This window comes from Odontesthes bonariensis, chromosome 8 (genome assembly GCF_027942865.1).
Source record: "Odontesthes bonariensis isolate fOdoBon6 chromosome 8, fOdoBon6.hap1, whole genome shotgun sequence".
Taxonomy (NCBI): Eukaryota; Metazoa; Chordata; class Actinopteri; order Atheriniformes; family Atherinopsidae; genus Odontesthes; species Odontesthes bonariensis.
Genome location: NC_134513.1, coordinates 8,802,289 through 8,817,976, shown reverse-complemented (window position 1 = coordinate 8,817,976; position 15,688 = coordinate 8,802,289). Strand labels below are relative to the sequence as shown.

The following is a 15,688-nucleotide window of genomic DNA, read 5'->3' as shown; positions in this document are numbered from 1 at the left end:
TTTCCTCATTTTACTAATATTTATTTATTAAACATCTCTTTTAGAAACAGTTGACAAGATGTTTGAGTTACAAAGCAGATTCATCAAAACATTACCCTTTATCAGAAGCTTATTGCATGTTTTTTTTATATATACCATTGAATCATATGCCTATATAATAAGTCGATGTTTTAATATGTAATACAGTCCAAGTGGACCAAACTTTTTTTTCCATACATCTGATTTTAAAAGGCAAAAGCCTGGCTTGTATTAAGCACAGGATCGGGTTTGATCATAAGGATTGTCTCTGATTTACAACATCATTTGTAACAGTAAAGCATAACTGGAATATGCATTGCTCTTTTAATAGTGCAGCCGATAAACTGCAGTTTGGTTTATTCACTCATCTGGCTCCTATTAGTCATAAGTGTGAGGGGTGTGCAAGAGAAATTTCATAAGAACAGCCTACCTATTATCATGAAGTTTAGAGCTGAAACTCTAAATCAACAGAAAATTAATCACCAAGTATTCTGACAAGTAGGAAAGAGAAAAAAAAAAAAAGACTACATCAACAATTAATTAACACATCTGACTCAGAAAGGTGGCCCCTCTCTTTGAACATCAACATCAAACCCCTTCTCCTCCTCCATGTCACCTTCACCCCATAATCTCTCTCTGGTGTATCGGCTACCAATATGTCAGGTAGTGGATTACATGGTGGTGTAGGCGGCTGAGCCAGTAGCCAGTAGGGACAACTGCCTCCTTCCTGCCTTATTTTTGGAGTGTCCACATCAGGCGGTGGGCCTACATTGCCGACCTCAGTGTTGCTAAAATAGTCAGAGGCAGGTGTTGAGGGACCATCTGCTGGAATCCTGCAACTCTCGATTACTTCTGCAGGTGGTGTTTCAGGTTGCTCCAAACACCTGGCACCGGACACAGCACCATCTGAAAAAGTTTCCACATTCTTTTTCCTGATTGTGGACAACTGATTCTTTGGTGCACTTGGTGCACTGCTCTGTGCACTTGAAACGGTCCTTTTGCTTTGGCGCGACTCCCGTGGTTGATTTCTGACATTAGACACGACAGTGCACTCTGCCGCTTTCTTCGTGCGTGTGCTCTTTGGTTTATGCGACTGCTCTCGTGACCCGGTCTGAAATGGCAGTGAGGGGTATTTACACACACCGTTCTTTCTGTACAACTGACTGCAACTACCAAGGATGCTTGTAGCAGACAGGCATTTTCTCCTCCCCTGCCTCCCCAGAGGTCCAGCTGCAGCAGAACTGTCAAATTGTGGGTTTACCTGAAAGATTGGAAGCCCAGTAAGCAAAAAGAATGGCAACTAGAATCACAACAATTTTACTGCATCCCTCTGCACTTCCACAGATCTTGCCGATTGCAGTGTAAGGGTCTTTAAGAAATGCACACATGGCTGTAATTTTCTTAATTGTCCACACCTGAGATGGTGTGCCCACCTGTCTCTCATGGATACGTCTATAGTTTCCCTTTGGGATGAATTGGGGTTTTTTTTCCATTACATTTAATAGAGATTGAGTATTATGTCCCCATTCATTGAGGTAAAACTCATATTTTAGACCATTCTGGTGCCTGTATCCACTTTATGTTGTGAGAAGCTGAATCCTAACAAAATTATTTTGAAAAATTATTGGAAAGGAAGATTAGATTCGACTGCAGACTCTACGGCAAAACAGATTTATTGACATGTTAAACACTTAAGCATCAAAATACTGCATCTTAAAATATATTTAGGATAAAAATAACTTACCCAGGAATTAAGAGTTGAGCTGCTATGTGTTTGTGTCTCACAGAAAAAGTCTTTGGGATTGAGTGCAGCTCGGACTTCGGGCACATTATGGAGTCTGGCGCCACACACAGGCGGCTCCAGGAATAGCAGGGCAGGTTTGTCTGTCTTTGAAACTTTGCGGGGCATTAATATAAATCATTCCTGAGCATCTGATGGAACGAAAACAGAAACAAGTTATGCAAATGCATAAAAAGCTGTTTTTTTATCGAACACACCAAGGCTGTTTTACAGTTCAAATATCCACGTCAAACAGCAATTATTTTAATGTTTTCACTCCTAGCTACAAGTCCATTACTGTACGTACCATACTGTGTGGATATCTGCCTAAGATATTGCCGTGAAATATATATAGCTTCGCATAGCCCAAACTTCACTTTTATGTTTTCCGTGTTGTTGTTTTAATTTCCCGGTTTTCCTCTTCTTTTCCTTTCTTTTGATTTAAATAGCGATAGGCAAACGAGTATACAGGCGCATTACCGCCATCTAGCGGGCCTAATCTCATATGTTCACAAGTTGCTATTGGGCCATTTTTACCATGTGACTAAAGTGACGGACGATCACCCACAGCGCCAAAATTCAAAATCGCAGAATCGAGTTGGCGACATGTAAATAACATAAAAGAAAATAGCGTTGTAGATATCACAGGTGTTCGATTGAAAAGTGAATATGAACCAAGAGGTTCAACTTCAGGTTGGAGTCCAGCCAAGCGGAATCTCCTGAAACATTGCAGTAATATGAAGGTCTGGCCTCGTTTTATAGCTTTGCTCTTCGTTATAAAATAGTTAGCTAGCTGTGGTGACGGCTAGCCATCTAGCTGACCTAGCTTAACATAGGTAGTAACACTAGCTTTATTCGTCCGATACTATTTTCCTCAGGTTTAGCGAGACTAAGCACAAGTTATGCAAAGTATTTACCCAACATGTTACTCTTATGTGTGTTAAAATAATGTCTCCCTGAGCTCAATGCAAGCACTGTCAATGTATCAATGCTGGATGCTGTCTAATGAACAATTAGCTCAAAATTTCCATGAGTATTGTCATCGTTTATGTTATATTTTCAATGAATAATGTTTCAGTGCATATGCTCTTTGAGTGTATACCAGGGAAACGTTACATGATTAAACACGTCAACTGCTGGCGTGACACTAGCTAACGACTGCTGTTCTAGAAGGCGCAAGTCGCTAGGGAACATCACAACGGGTGAAAATTTAGCTTAGTAACTGAGCAACTGCGGAGCTAAAAAGCCGACACATGGACAATACGGACTTGACTTTCGTCTGACGAATACTTAGTCCGTCTGAAGAGTTTACCTACACTGTGCTCTAATTGGTAGCTGTTATGAATTTATTTCTCTCCTCATTATAAATAGATTAGCGGAGAACAGTTTGTATCCAGCCCAAGCTAACGGTACGAACCTAAAATCAACTTCTTCTAACCTTTTTTTTTTCCCGTATGGAGCTAAACGTTTATCTACCGGTAATTCTAGTTGGCACCGATTGCCTTACAAGTTAGTGATTAAAAAAAATTATAATTCTTCTCTTCCACAGTGTTGAGCACGTTTAAAAAAATATTTGTTGTTCAGACTCAAAAGTCAGTATTTTTCTTATTTTTCTATTCCTTTTTTTTTTTCAGAAGACCAGTAAAAGTCAAGGGATTATTGAATGATTTGACCATGAGACGGAGCCCAAGGAGACCCCTGATCCTCAAAAGAAGAAAACTACCATTTCAGCTAAATGAACCAGCACCGGCTGACACGCACAGCCAGCCTGATGCACCAGGCTCCAAAGACCCTACAAAAGCAACTGCCAGTCAGTGCTTCCCCGATGGTATCCGCATTATGGATCACCCTTCAATGTCTGACACTCAGGTGGTTGTCATTCCCAAAACGGCTGATCTTCAAAGTGTCATTGGTGCCCTCACTGCAAAAGGCAAAGGGTGTGGTGTCCAGGGCCCAAACAAGTTCATCCTTCTAAGTGAGAGTGGCAGCCAGGATGATGGATCTACTTGTGAGACTGCTGCTGGAGGAAAATCCAGTTCTAGTGGAACAGTTGGGCAACCAGATAAAGGAGCAACTATGCACAACTCCCCTGACGCCAAACCTCTCACTGGAGTCAAACCATGTATGGAGCTAGGAGTTTTTTCATTTCATCGAGTGCTTTAAGAATAAGAGCTAATGTTTTTACCTATTAACATCTGAGTGTCATGGTGTTTTACATTCAATCCCTTTTTTTTATTATTAAGTGCTGTTCTTAACTTTTGTTTTACCAGTGAATAAGGATGCAAATTGTGGTCCTTTAGATGACAGCCTCACCAATATCCAGTGGCTGGGCAGAATGAGCACATGTGCCTTAGAACCAGAACAGGCAAAGCAGATGACCAACAAGGAGAACCAAATTCCAGCATCACAGACTCTACAGGTCAGCTGCTCCCTCTTGCCACCCTCTTGGGATTTTTCCTGGTGATGTGCAAACAGATACTTGCGTGGCAGGAATACTGATCTCAGACATTTGTTAGCATGTCTCCTGACGCCATCCATTAACCCGTCTGTCTCTTTAGAATGTCACCACAGTGTGATTTACAGTGACGGCCACAGTGTTCAGATTGCAGATTGTGTTGTTGGATTTGGAGTTTTTTGTTTAAGTCTTTCCCTGATGGAAGTTCCTTTACCAGTATGTATCTGATATTAACACACAATACGGTGGAAGTAAAGATTAATCTTGCTGATGTTCCTTTGATTTCATCCCTGTTTGACAACTGTTACGTGGACAATCCCAGAATCGGTTCTGACACTTGCAAGTAATTGGACGGATTTCCCAGAAACGGTTGTCACAGCTCAGATGTGCTGTTGTCCTTTTTTTGTTTATTTACAGGCACACAGTACATATACCAATGCAGAAGCTGCCCAGCAACCCGTGTTAGAGAGGCCACCATATTCCTACATGGCCATGATCCAGTTTGCAATAAACAGTAGGAAGAACAGGAGAATGACGCTGAAAGAGATTTACATGTGGATTGAGGACAACTTTCCTTACTATAAAGATGTGGCCAAACCAGGATGGAAGGTGATTCAGTACTTTTGGGAAATTCCCTGCACTTAGTGATCTTTCAGAAACTGATAAATGAGTGCTGAAGATTTTATTAAATTTCTTTCTCACTCATTTATGACTGCAGAATTCTATCCGCCATAACCTCTCTCTGCACGACATGTTCATCCGTGAGACGTCGCCAGACGGCAAGATTTCTTTCTGGACTATCCGGCCTGACGCCAATCGATGCCTCACTCTTGATCAGGTGTACAGGGTGAGCATGCCGAAGTGTTGCTCTCACTCATTCCGCATCCATCTGTGCCCACACAGAAGCGAGCTCCAAAAAAATTGAAGAAAAAGTATTTTGTGTTATTTTCCTTTTTGTTTTCATCCGTGGTGTTGGGAGTTTTTTCTGACAGACTCTTAATCTCCACGCCTGTTACCTAAAAAGATCTGTTTGGGCCATGTTCCCTTATGTTGTTAATGTCCTCTTCATGTCAGTGTTTGCAATTTGACAGTTTTGAAATTCATTCTTTTCTCCCCCCCATCTCACTTGATATTTCTTCTTATAGCCTGATTGTGACCAAAAGACACCTCTCGTTCCCGGGCCAATGCTTTTATTACCTCACCAAGTAAGGCTGGTTAGCTTTCCTTTCAGTTCTTGCAAAACAACTTTCACATCACGGTCAGGGAGCAGGAAGCTAAAGGAGACAGAAAAGTCTGAGGTTTAATAGTTTCACATACCTGTTTATTGACAGATGTTTTGGAGCCAGAAAGTGTAGCTGCACCCATAGGTCAAAGGGATGTGTTTTCATTGCAGGAAGCAGAGAGGCTGACGTTGCACTAAAAGACTAGTGTGCTTTGTATCCACATGCAGTGTCTAACAATGAATGTTGTACGCTCATCAAAATACAAATTTTTCCTCTGTTTATAGTAGGGACAGCTACGAAAGGTCAAAAACAGTGGACAAAACTCACAAGCACAGTCAGTAAAGTGTAAAGTGACTGCATTTTCTGTTTTCTCTCCAGCAGCAAAAGAGGATGATTCCCGATGCGAGAAAACCACCAACCAGCTCTGGTGAGTTAAGAGCTTTTGAAAGAAGTCGGGGTGGGGGGGGTGGGGGGGGGGGGGGCGGGGGGGGTGGGGGGGGGGGGCGGGGGGCGCAGTGACAGAGGTGTCGGTAAATAGCCGCTTTCGGACTGTAGGAAACTTTGGCAGTTCTAATAACCTTTTAATCCGCGGGGCCGTTTTCTCCCGTGTTCGGACATACAGGAACTCGGGGCTTTCTCCCTTAGTTCCTATAACCATTTTAGCTCCTTCTCCGAGGTCGGGTCTTTTCATGGTTCTATAGAACGCTTCTGACGGAGGTGTGTGGTGGTTGGTAGCTACGCCCCATGTCATGCTATCACGGCTGAAATGTTTCCTCATAAGACACAGACAGAACCGACGGGTGTTTAATAAGTTAAACTTACACTGGTCTCATGTGTCTGCAGCGCTCTGCTCTCCTTTCTTCCTACATGAAATGAAAAAGTATCGTCTCCTGACTCTCTCTGTGAGCTCTTCCAGCCTCGATATTAGACGCCTGATGTGATCGTCCATGATTAATATCACCATCATGCAGACCATGAACACGGTGGCCTCCCCGCTCTCCATGTTAGCTTCTTTGTGGTGTTTTTTCTTCTCTCCTACTTTTACGAGTTTTGTTTTGTTGTTGAATGTGGCGCTAAACGGCTAACGGCTAACACGTCACTGACGCAGACGGCTGCACGCGGCGCATCAGTCCCTATCAGGTCCCGACTCATGTGCGAATGCAGACTGAAACAGAAGGACAGTTATCAGAACGAAATTCGAGTAGGACAGTTCTGATAACTGCGTTCTTAGAACGGTCTGTCCGAAAGCGGCTATTGTTTTTGAGTCTGAAAACTCTTCGCATGGTTGGTTATAATTCCTGAGCTGTTGTCTCTTCTGTGTTTAGAGAGAAGGATGAAACCTCTTCTCCCTCGAACCGACTCCTACTTGGTTCCCATCCAAATCCCCGTTGCCTCCCCCTTGTATCTACCATCTGTGCCTGCCTCCTTTACCTCCATTTGCACCCAGCAGAAACGGAACACTTCACGAGGAACCAAGAGAGTTCGCATAGCTCCTAAGGTGAAGACTTTATCCCGCATAACAGAACTATTGACCCGCCTAGTGTTTTCTTCCTCTGTTTGAGAAGCTAAGTGTGAAGTCCTGACATTGTTTCCAGCCCAGAGCAATGTTGTAAAAATGTGTTTAGAAGCTGTTGTCTGAAGGACACCGTAATCTGTCTTACAGGTGACACAAAGCGACATCCCAGCTGTGGCTGTGTCTCCTCACAGCACTGACCTGAAGGTGGAGGTGAAGGAGGAACTTGTATGCATTCCAATTGGATGTGAGACTCCTAAAGCTCCTCCAAAGAGACAAGCCAGCAGCTCCCGACGCAAACAGCGCCTCGTTCACTCTCTGCACGAGGAGCCAGTTCTCCTCTGCCCAGATAATACTTTCTTTGACTCTGGCGTAGCGTCTGATGCTTCGACATTCCACGACGTTCGAGACGCTGAGCTCGATGAGCACCAGCGTGGGCAAGACAGCCCTGACCGGGAGTTCTCCTTCAAGACCCCTATAAAAGGTAGCGGCCACCTGACCTCCTCCACCCCGAGCAAGCCCACTTGTAATGTTGTTAATGAGCTTTGGAAAGTGACCCCTGTGAGTAAAGGGAGCCAAAGTGTTCTGGATGTCAGCCCTATTCGCACACCAGGCGGTCCTGCAGTCACCCCCCGGCACGACTACACCACCTTCAGTTTCAGCAGCACTCCCTTCAAAGACCTGCCTCTGTTTAACTCACCCAGGGAGCTGCTCACATCGGCTCCCTCCAGAGTCGCCGGAGCAGCAGAGTCGCCTGTCAAACACCTCCCGAGCAGCTGCTCCAGAGAGCTGCTGCAGGGAGGAGCCAGCGCCCCAGCCAACCGCTCCATCACGGAGGGCCTCGTCCTGGATACCATGAACGACAGCCTGAGCAAGATTCTGGTGGACATTAGCTTCTCTGGTCTGGACGATGAGGACCTCGGCACAGCCAACATCAGCTGGTCTGAATTCCTCAATCAGTTTAAGTAGCCTGAAGGCTAATTTGCATGTTTTTTGTTTGGACAACTAATTTTTACAAACACTACAGGCGAGAACACGACACTGAAACTGCAAGCAGGTGCAAATCTGTGTTTCAGCCTCCCTACATGCAAGTTAAAGAGAAAAGGTCTTCCACAGTGAAGACAGTTCGCCTCCTTGGGGAGAAATGATAAATAAGCTGGTATATGGATCGAAGGTAAAATCCACAATTTCTATAGTCAATGTCATTTTTGATAGTTTTACCAGTTTGAAGGAGTGCTGTGGCACTCCGAAGACTCACATTAACTTTGGTTTTCTGCTTGACCATAACTCAATCACTTCAGTATATATTAGGCATTTGGCAAAGCATTGTTTGGGAATATATGCACTTCACAAAAGTGTCAGTTGATGCTGTCATCTTTGTTGTTTAAATGGGCTTCTGCTGACAAAATGCAGGTGTAACATGATGAATGTTTCTAGGGTCTGGTTGTTTCTTTTCCTGGGACATATTTAAAGTCTTGACATATTTTTCTGGACTGTAACCAGGCTCAGTCAAGTCACAGAGGTCCATTTAGTTTTCTTTCTTTTGCATTTGCTCTGCTTTCTCCTGGCTGCCGTGTGGACTGAAGTCTAATCTTTGAGAAACGACAGGGAGACTTCAGTTTTAGTAACCAGGTGGAATTAACAGGCTGTTCATTTGCTGTGATTGGATGTTTCAGGCCATTTCTGTCTCACTTCATTTCCTCATCAGCTGACACACTTAACTGCTTTAATGTATCCTTTGTCTTTTTGGATGTGAAATTCTTCACATGAAGCATTTTATACATGCCTCCCTTTCTGATCCGTCACTCATCCCAGCATCATTCTCTGTCTGTCTTTCATTCAAAGAAAAAGAAATGTAACTATACGAATGTTGATTTGCACAATTTAATATATGATTTACAGTTTCCATCTAGAAATGGAACGGATGCGATATCTGATCAGCGAGCAGGATGCTTCTGTGTCATTGGTTCAATTGGATTTATGGAGCCAAGTTAGACTAGCAATAACGATGTATTACGAATAGCACTAACAGCAATAGAATTTTCTTGTATGTTAGTGGTAGAATTGTCCTCATTCTTTGTATTCATTCATTTTCACAGTAAGTGTTTTTTAGTGTGCCAGTATCAACCTCCGGGCGCTTTGTACCCACACAGAGGGGCATTTTGCATGCAGTGACTTTACATCAACAGCAAATTGTGCATCTTAGGGAACAGAGTACAGAATATTTTGTATTTATCTAGCACTCTTCTTGGTTATGAAGCACAAACAGGAAAAATTAGGGGGAAATATCTGATTCTCGACTGTTTTTTGCTGCACTATCTGGGAGTATAGAATGGGCTCTACCTATTTCTGAGGATACCACAAAATAATGTATGGCTTCCACATGTCCTTTTCTATGAGTTTACATGTCAGGCTCTGCGGTGTAAATTCATGCGTTTACGAGTGGTGTGCCAGAGTGAAAAGCTGTGGTTTCCAACAGTTTTAGAAGCACGTGCTTCGTCCCGTTTTCCTGAAGTTGCTGTTACTGAGACAAAAATACAATTCTTGGTTCCTCCCAAAACATCAGGGCTTTATTGAGTAGTGTTTTTGACCATGAATACAGTTCAATCTGTTTGACGCGGATTACATTTAATCCATGTACAAGGATGAGGTGCAATTTCTACAGCCTGGCACATGCTGGGTTCCAGTAACATTGAAGTCCCTGTGTATGCGCATGATTGTTTATTTCTATTTATGTGTGAATAAAAGTTGAAACAATTTATAGACCTGGGATCACATGAGGGCTTCATTTGTTCTCAAGAAACTATGTAAAAAATATACTCGTCTTAAGCAAAGCGTTAAAAGTTCAAAAGGTTCCTTATAAGACATACCAACGGATATTAAACTGCTAAACTTCACAGTATATGAAACAGGTTTTAGTTTCCAGCATAGTTTCAATGGCTTCAAGTATTTTGTCTACCGTTTTACAGGGTTCCCGCAGGGTCTTAAAAAGTCTTAAAAGCATTGAATTTATGAATTTGGAAATAATACCTTAAAAAGACTTGAAAAAGTCTTGAATTTTGATATCTGGGTCTTAAAATTTGTGCAGTAACTTCTCCGTATCACATTCTCCTCAAACGTTTCATTTGTCAACTAGGCTACTATTATTTTGAAAAGCCTAAATAACGTAGCCTAAATGAAGAGTGGCGGAACCAATCATTGAGAACGCAACGCTGCCGCTCTGCCCCGGGTCCGATCACATTGCTACAGCACTGACAGACCACAGCAACAAGCCAAGCAGAAGCGTGAAAAATCAAGGCAAATCTCAGCAGAAAACAAGAAAGTTTAACTTATGCTGTTATGTTGTTTTTTAACATTTGTTTGCGTTTCCTTGCTTCCCATTTCTTGCTGGGATTATGGGGAAATGTCGTAGAGTCTCACGCCAAGTCCTTCAAGCACATGAAAAATATCGAAGCGAAGGATCAAACTCCTTCCATCGCCGGGGTGTTTCAACCGGCCAACACTAGCCAGTTAGCTATTAATGTATCTGAGCTAGCAGATAACGTTAACCAGCCAACTGCTAGTTCAGCCCCTCCAGTTACGACCGTCACCGCAACTAGAGTAGATCTGCGAACAGCTTTTGGGTCCACACCAACCATGAAAGCAGAGGTGTTGTGGACTCCTAACACAATGGCCAAACACCATTCATATAATGGAAACGAGGGTATTTCAGAGTTGTTTAAATGCATGTTCCCCGATTCCGACATCGCTGCCACAATTACTTGTGGTCCCGACAAAACGGCGTACACAGCCAAGTTTGGTTTAGCTGTGCATATTAAAGAGGAACTGGTGTCCAAGGTAAACAAATCACCGTTCGTTCTTATGTTCGATGAGCGCCTCAACGAAACGACAAATGTTTTTAGTTGATTTTCATTTTTTATAGTTCTCTCTACTTCCCATATTTCCAGCATGGAGTAAGTAGCTAGCTAACATAAAAACAACTTAACTGTGTCAGTTAAACTTTTTTGTGGTCTGCTGAAATTTTCTTTGATTTTTCACACCTCTGTTTGGCTTGTTGTCTGTGTCTGTGGTGTTGTAGCGTTTACTACTGCTATGCTGCAATGTTTCATCAATGCTTTACACAGTCCACACTTTCTTTTGTTTGAGAAATAAATGAACAAATTTAAAAAAAAAAAAAAGTTTTTCTTTGCCGGTAGGTCTATGAAATAGGTATTATTTTTTTTATAAATGGTCTTAAAAAGACTTAAATTTGACTTGAAGAAACCTGTAGGAACCCTGTTTTAGTATAAAATGAATGCTCCCAACAAATCGGATTCAGAGAACTTGTCGAAGTGGCATCGCTGAAGCTTAGTCTTCTGAAAACAGTTTTGGGGGAGGGGGGGGTCTTCAGTACGTCTGGACTTCCTGTCGAGCCACTTCCAGAAGGATCTGCAGCTGCTTGCTGCAATAGTCTGGGAATATAGGAGAAAGTCAGAGTTATCCTAGGATTTCAGCATTTCCATCTTTAATGAAGCTGATCTAACCTGAATGTTCGGCTATACAAGCTACAAGTTTGAGATGGCAAACGTAGCCCGGGGAAATAACTTACTGAAAATGTGCCTCCACCTCCGGGGCAGCCGAAAGCGATAGATGGTCACATAGTAAACTGGCACCCCGGTCAGAGTGAGAGCGCAGCTTTGTCCTGTGTTCCAGGGGTCCGAGTAAAGCGAGAGCCCCACGATGAAGAAGCAAACCACTGTGAAGGTGACGGCGATGACCAAGGGCACCTTTGGGTCATTAATCAGAATAAATGAAGCAGTCTGTTGGGTATGTTGAAGAGGCTTTACAACTCAGAACAATACGCTAACCTTGAAAGGCCTTGGGTGATGAGGGAAACGATATCTGTGGATGAGCATGCCTAAGGTTGCCAAGGCGATGAAAAACCAGCGAGAAAAGGAGGCAAAGTTGATGAGTTGGTAGATCTCTCCGGTGATAAGCATCAACACCACCAGAGGGTACTGTAGACAGACAGGAAAAACAGGTTCAGTCGCATACTGCTGGTGATACAACACAATATCTTATATGTTTGACTGAGAATCAAATATTGGTTTATGAGATCTGCACATCTTTTTATTCTGGTTATTTGTGCATGAGATACAAAATGACTAAATATAGACAAAACTATATTACTTGAGACACACTAATGAAATAGTATCATTTTAGATTAATGGAAGATTAATATAATTTCACCATGTTTCACAGCAAATAATATTCTTCAGTTCAAGTTTGTGGTCCATATCTTGTCCTATGTAAATCATCTTTTAGAAGTGTTTTCTTGCGAACAGTCAAGATTACTGATTTCTAATGTACGAGAAGCACTTCACCAGGAAAAGCACAGCAGGTAAAGGTGTGTGTCTGCGGATATGAATCATGGAGAAGATCTGTGGCCAGTGGCCCTCCCTGGCGCCCACAAACAGCATCCTGCAAAACAAAACTCTCAGTTCACATCAATCAGGCACGAAGAAATACACGAAAATAACCGTCTGTCCTCGTGTTACCTGGGTGACCCAAAGAAGCCACCGTTAAGCGCTCCGAGGCAAGATAAGGCCACGAGAATGGGAATTACAGAGGCCATTCCCTGAAGAGCACGATTGGCAAACGTCTGCAGGCACACAAACACCAGATGGGACCAAACTGTACTCAGCTTTTCCCTTTGATTTTAACGCTTTATCGTGTAATATGCCGCAGCACTGACCACGGCCACAGCATCGGACAGCAGCAGCTCAGCAGGTGTCATCATGGTGTAGTAGGCCACATTAACAAGCACATAGAAGACTGTCACTGCCACCATGGAGCAGATTATTGCCAGCGGGAGGTTTCTGACAAGAAAGGATGCAAACAGAAACAGAATGGCCTGTTTGTAGGCAGGGGGGTTTTCAAAAATGGAGGCTGAAGCAGGTGTCAATTCAAAATACCTGTTTGGGTTTATAACCTCCTCTGTGACAAAGTTCAGATAAAACCTAAAGGAAAAACAAGAGGGTGAGTACATGATAAATAACTGTACCGGTGCACATACTATAGTGTGCTTGCTTACCATCCACCATAAGCATATAGGCCGTTATAGAAGGCCAGTGGCAACCTGTCCAGTTTTAATGAGTCAACCTCAAAACCGTTCTGGAAATTTTCTGTCTTTCCTGCAAAGAAGATACAAAAAAGGAGAGCATTTGACCTTTTGTTTCAAAGCCACCTGTACCTACAGAACTAACCATTCCATCCTCCTACCTTTGGCCAGTGCAATGATACCAGGAATGATGATGAGGACCAGAGCAAACATCTTAATAAAGGTCAAAGTAACCTGAGTGCGAGAGGCCATGCTCACACTCCAGCAGTTGATTGCTACAACAAACGCTACGGAGACACAGATAACTGTTCTGAGAATGCCTTACAGCTTTCTTCTCATCTTATTCTACATTAAGAGAAGATTAAAAAAAAAAGAAAAGATGTTGCACATAAAATGCAGATGCATGAAACCACTCACTCACTCCGAGGATACTGACGAGTTTGATGAGCACCGTGGGAGCAGCACAGGGTGCAAAGAACGGCTCGACCACATAACGCCCAAAAGCCAGGGACACATAAGAAGCCACAGCTGGTCTGGAGAAGAACGGAGGAGAGGTAAAAGTTCATCATTTGAATTATGATAATAAGCCAGAAAGAAAACACAGAAAAAGCTCTACCTGATGAACAAGAACTCAACCCAGAGTCGCAGAAAAGCAGGAAGGGGCCCCAGTGTCTCCAGGAGGTAAGTGTAGTGGCCCCCGGATTTTGTAAAAGTGGTACCCAGTTCAGCATAGCACAGGGCCCCTTAGAGAGTGCAGACATTAGATTTTAATTAGAATTTTGTGCTAATTTTGAGTCCTCAAGTGTATGAAGAAAATAAGAGCAACACTAGTTTAATGTGACTGCAGACCACAGAGCAGTTGAAGAAGTTGGTCTGATTTGATTTATCATCTTTTCTTTTGAATCATGTATATGGCCCGGTCCTTGTGTGTGTCGCTTTACTGGGGAACAGTTCAAACCAGGATGTACAAAGGGAAGAAGAGCAGCTGACGGAGGCAGTGTGATGCTTCGGGCGATGCTCTGCTGGGAAACTTGCAGTCCTGCCACTCATGTGGATGCTACTTTGACACGCACCACCGACTGATAAAAGACTTGAAGGATCTTCTGCTGACAGCTTGGTGTCAGATACCACAACATACCTTCAGAGGTCCAGTGACGTCTTTTTTGGCCCTGTTCAATATTAGGCATGTGGTCATAACATTACGTTGATATTTGCATGTCATGTTTTTTGAGAGAATCTGTAAGAGAAGATGAAAGTTCCACTTCCTCTTTTAGCACCACTCTGTAGGCTAAGTGTTTGAAAACTGTGGTTCAAAAACTCTTTTCATATTCAGTAGTAGTTTGGAGCCGTCTTTGTCGTACTTCTTGTTACACAAAGGGTCAGTCAGACAGGTTGGATGGCAGGCAGATCAGTTTTGCACCCAGAGTACTTTACTCTGCAATTGTAACACATGCAATATGGTAGCCTATGTTGCCCCCAAACCCTAAGGTATCCATAGCATTGATGGTGTTTTCACAGATATGCAAGATATCACAGATGCTGGCTTTTGAACTGTGCTTTTGAAGTGGATTGTATCTCTTCTCTGTAGACCAGATGATGCTGTGTCCATGGTTTGCAAACAAAATTTCCCATTTAGACCCTTCAGATCCAACTTCCTTGATTTTTTTTTTTTTTTAGTTTCGAGATTCCTACTTTTTTTTTTAATAGTACAGTATCAAGTTCAGTGCTTGGCATTTGAAAAGAGAGTTAAATAAGTAAGAATATTTGACGTTTTTGCTGTAAATGAAGTTTATTGCTACGTCTCATACATAACACATAGTTACATAAGTATTCCATTTGAGACAAACAAGCCAACATGATTTTTGACCAAGACAGAAAGTGTGAAGCATCTTACCAAACAAAGAGAGGATGCCACACAGCGCCCACACCAGCAGAGAAAGCCCCACACTGCCACTGTTCATCAAGACTCCCTTTGGAGCGATGAAGATCCCACTGCCCACCACTGTCCCGATGATGAAGGACGCAGCAGGCAGCAGCCCGATCTCCCTTCGAAGGTGCACCACCTCCACATCTGCCTTCTCGCCCTCTTGCTCTTTCTTTCTCTGTGTATCCTCCATTTCTCTGCGGCTGTGGGTCACAGAGCAAATGTGCCAGAAGCTGTGGTGGGAGAAAACAACGCTGGCCACGACTTGGCCCTCTCTCCCCCTTTTCCTGCTTGTTTTTCTCCCCTCATTGGCTCTTTCACCCACCCGCCCAGCCTTCAGGGAACAAAGCCAGCACTCTTCCAAGCTTCGGCAAGTAATTACAGCAGTTTAAAGGCTTGACACTTTTCTGCTTTGTAGTGTTTTTCTGAGTACATGTGTTCTTATATGTGTGTACAGCTTGATGGAGGGCTTTTGGGTTCAGAGGGAAAAGGGTCCGGATGTTCTCGAAGCAGCTGCACTGACCGCAGGGGGGCCTTTTCTAACAGCGTTCACACAGTGTGACTTTCCCATCTTGTTCCCTCAAAAAACTTTATTTTGCAGTGAAAGTGTTTTGACATGCATTCATTCATTTCACAAGCTATTCATTCTTCAGCTGGAGACTGAGACATGTTGTC

General features: G+C 43.1%; 3 protein-coding genes across 5 annotated transcripts; 1 reads left to right on the top strand and 2 right to left on the bottom strand.

The window, feature by feature from the left end:
- Positions 1 to 40: 40 nt before the first annotated feature.
- On the bottom strand, positions 41 to 2,155 carry rhno1 (RAD9-HUS1-RAD1 interacting nuclear orphan 1). Its single transcript, XM_075472487.1, has 3 exons — positions 2,106 to 2,155; positions 1,763 to 1,950; positions 41 to 1,279 (listed from the first exon to the last, which is right to left on the bottom strand). The coding sequence occupies exons 2-3, from the start codon at positions 1,925 to 1,927 to the stop codon at positions 548 to 550; spliced, it is 897 nt and encodes a 298-aa protein (XP_075328602.1). The 5' UTR covers positions 1,928 to 1,950; positions 2,106 to 2,155; the 3' UTR covers positions 41 to 547.
- A 248-nt stretch (positions 2,156 to 2,403) lies between these two features.
- foxm1 (forkhead box M1) lies at positions 2,404 to 9,764 on the top strand. 2 transcript variants are annotated; one of them, XM_075471567.1, is made up of 9 exons: positions 2,404 to 2,541; positions 3,433 to 3,920; positions 4,069 to 4,217; positions 4,671 to 4,862; positions 4,972 to 5,100; positions 5,399 to 5,458; positions 5,858 to 5,903; positions 6,802 to 6,974; positions 7,140 to 9,764. In XM_075471567.1, exons 2-9 carry the CDS (start codon positions 3,473 to 3,475, stop codon positions 7,956 to 7,958), a joined length of 2,016 nt encoding a protein of 671 aa, XP_075327682.1. In that variant the 5' UTR covers positions 2,404 to 2,541; positions 3,433 to 3,472; the 3' UTR covers positions 7,959 to 9,764. The 2 variants fall into 2 exon arrangements, with proteins under 2 accessions (XP_075327682.1, XP_075327681.1); XM_075471566.1 differs by having other exon boundaries at positions 5,855 to 5,903.
- LOC142385234 (cystine/glutamate transporter) lies at positions 9,137 to 15,426 on the bottom strand. Of its 2 annotated transcripts, XM_075471568.1 has the most exons (12): positions 14,984 to 15,426; positions 13,706 to 13,832; positions 13,507 to 13,622; positions 13,251 to 13,376; positions 13,063 to 13,162; positions 12,944 to 12,988; positions 12,724 to 12,847; positions 12,527 to 12,630; positions 12,353 to 12,449; positions 11,837 to 11,986; positions 11,578 to 11,755; positions 9,137 to 11,440 (listed from the first exon to the last, which is right to left on the bottom strand). In XM_075471568.1, exons 1-12 carry the CDS (start codon positions 15,204 to 15,206, stop codon positions 11,376 to 11,378), a joined length of 1,455 nt encoding a protein of 484 aa, XP_075327683.1. In that variant the 5' UTR covers positions 15,207 to 15,426; the 3' UTR covers positions 9,137 to 11,375. The 2 variants fall into 2 exon arrangements, with proteins under 2 accessions (XP_075327683.1, XP_075327684.1); XM_075471569.1 differs by lacking the exon at positions 13,251 to 13,376.
- Positions 15,427 to 15,688: the final 262 nt, after the last annotated feature.

Bases quoted from the DNA above. Each gene is read 5' to 3' on its own strand.
- foxm1 (XM_075471566.1), top strand. From the start codon at position 3,473: ATGAGACGGAGCCCAAGGAGACCCCTGATCCTCAAAAGAAGAAAACTA. The intron at 3,921-4,068 runs GTATGGAGCTAG...TTGTTTTACCAG, and splicing joins TCTCACTGGAGTCAAACCAT to TGAATAAGGATGCAAATTGT. The intron at 6,975-7,139 runs GTGAAGACTTTA...TCTGTCTTACAG, and splicing joins GAGTTCGCATAGCTCCTAAG to GTGACACAAAGCGACATCCC.
- rhno1 (XM_075472487.1), bottom strand. From the start codon at position 1,927: ATGCCCCGCAAAGTTTCAAAGACAGACAAACCTGCCCTGCTATTCCTG. The intron at 1,280-1,762 runs GTAAGTTATTTT...CCAATCTTTCAG, and splicing joins GCTCAACTCTTAATTCCTGG to GTAAACCCACAATTTGACAG.
- LOC142385234 (XM_075471568.1), bottom strand. From the start codon at position 15,206: ATGGAGGATACACAGAGAAAGAAAGAGCAAGAGGGCGAGAAGGCAGAT. The intron at 13,623-13,705 runs GTAGAGCTTTTT...GTTCTTCTCCAG, and splicing joins GTTGAGTTCTTGTTCATCAG to ACCAGCTGTGGCTTCTTATG. The intron at 13,377-13,506 runs GTGAGTGGTTTC...GTGTCTCCGTAG, and splicing joins CGTCAGTATCCTCGGAGTGA to CGTTTGTTGTAGCAATCAAC.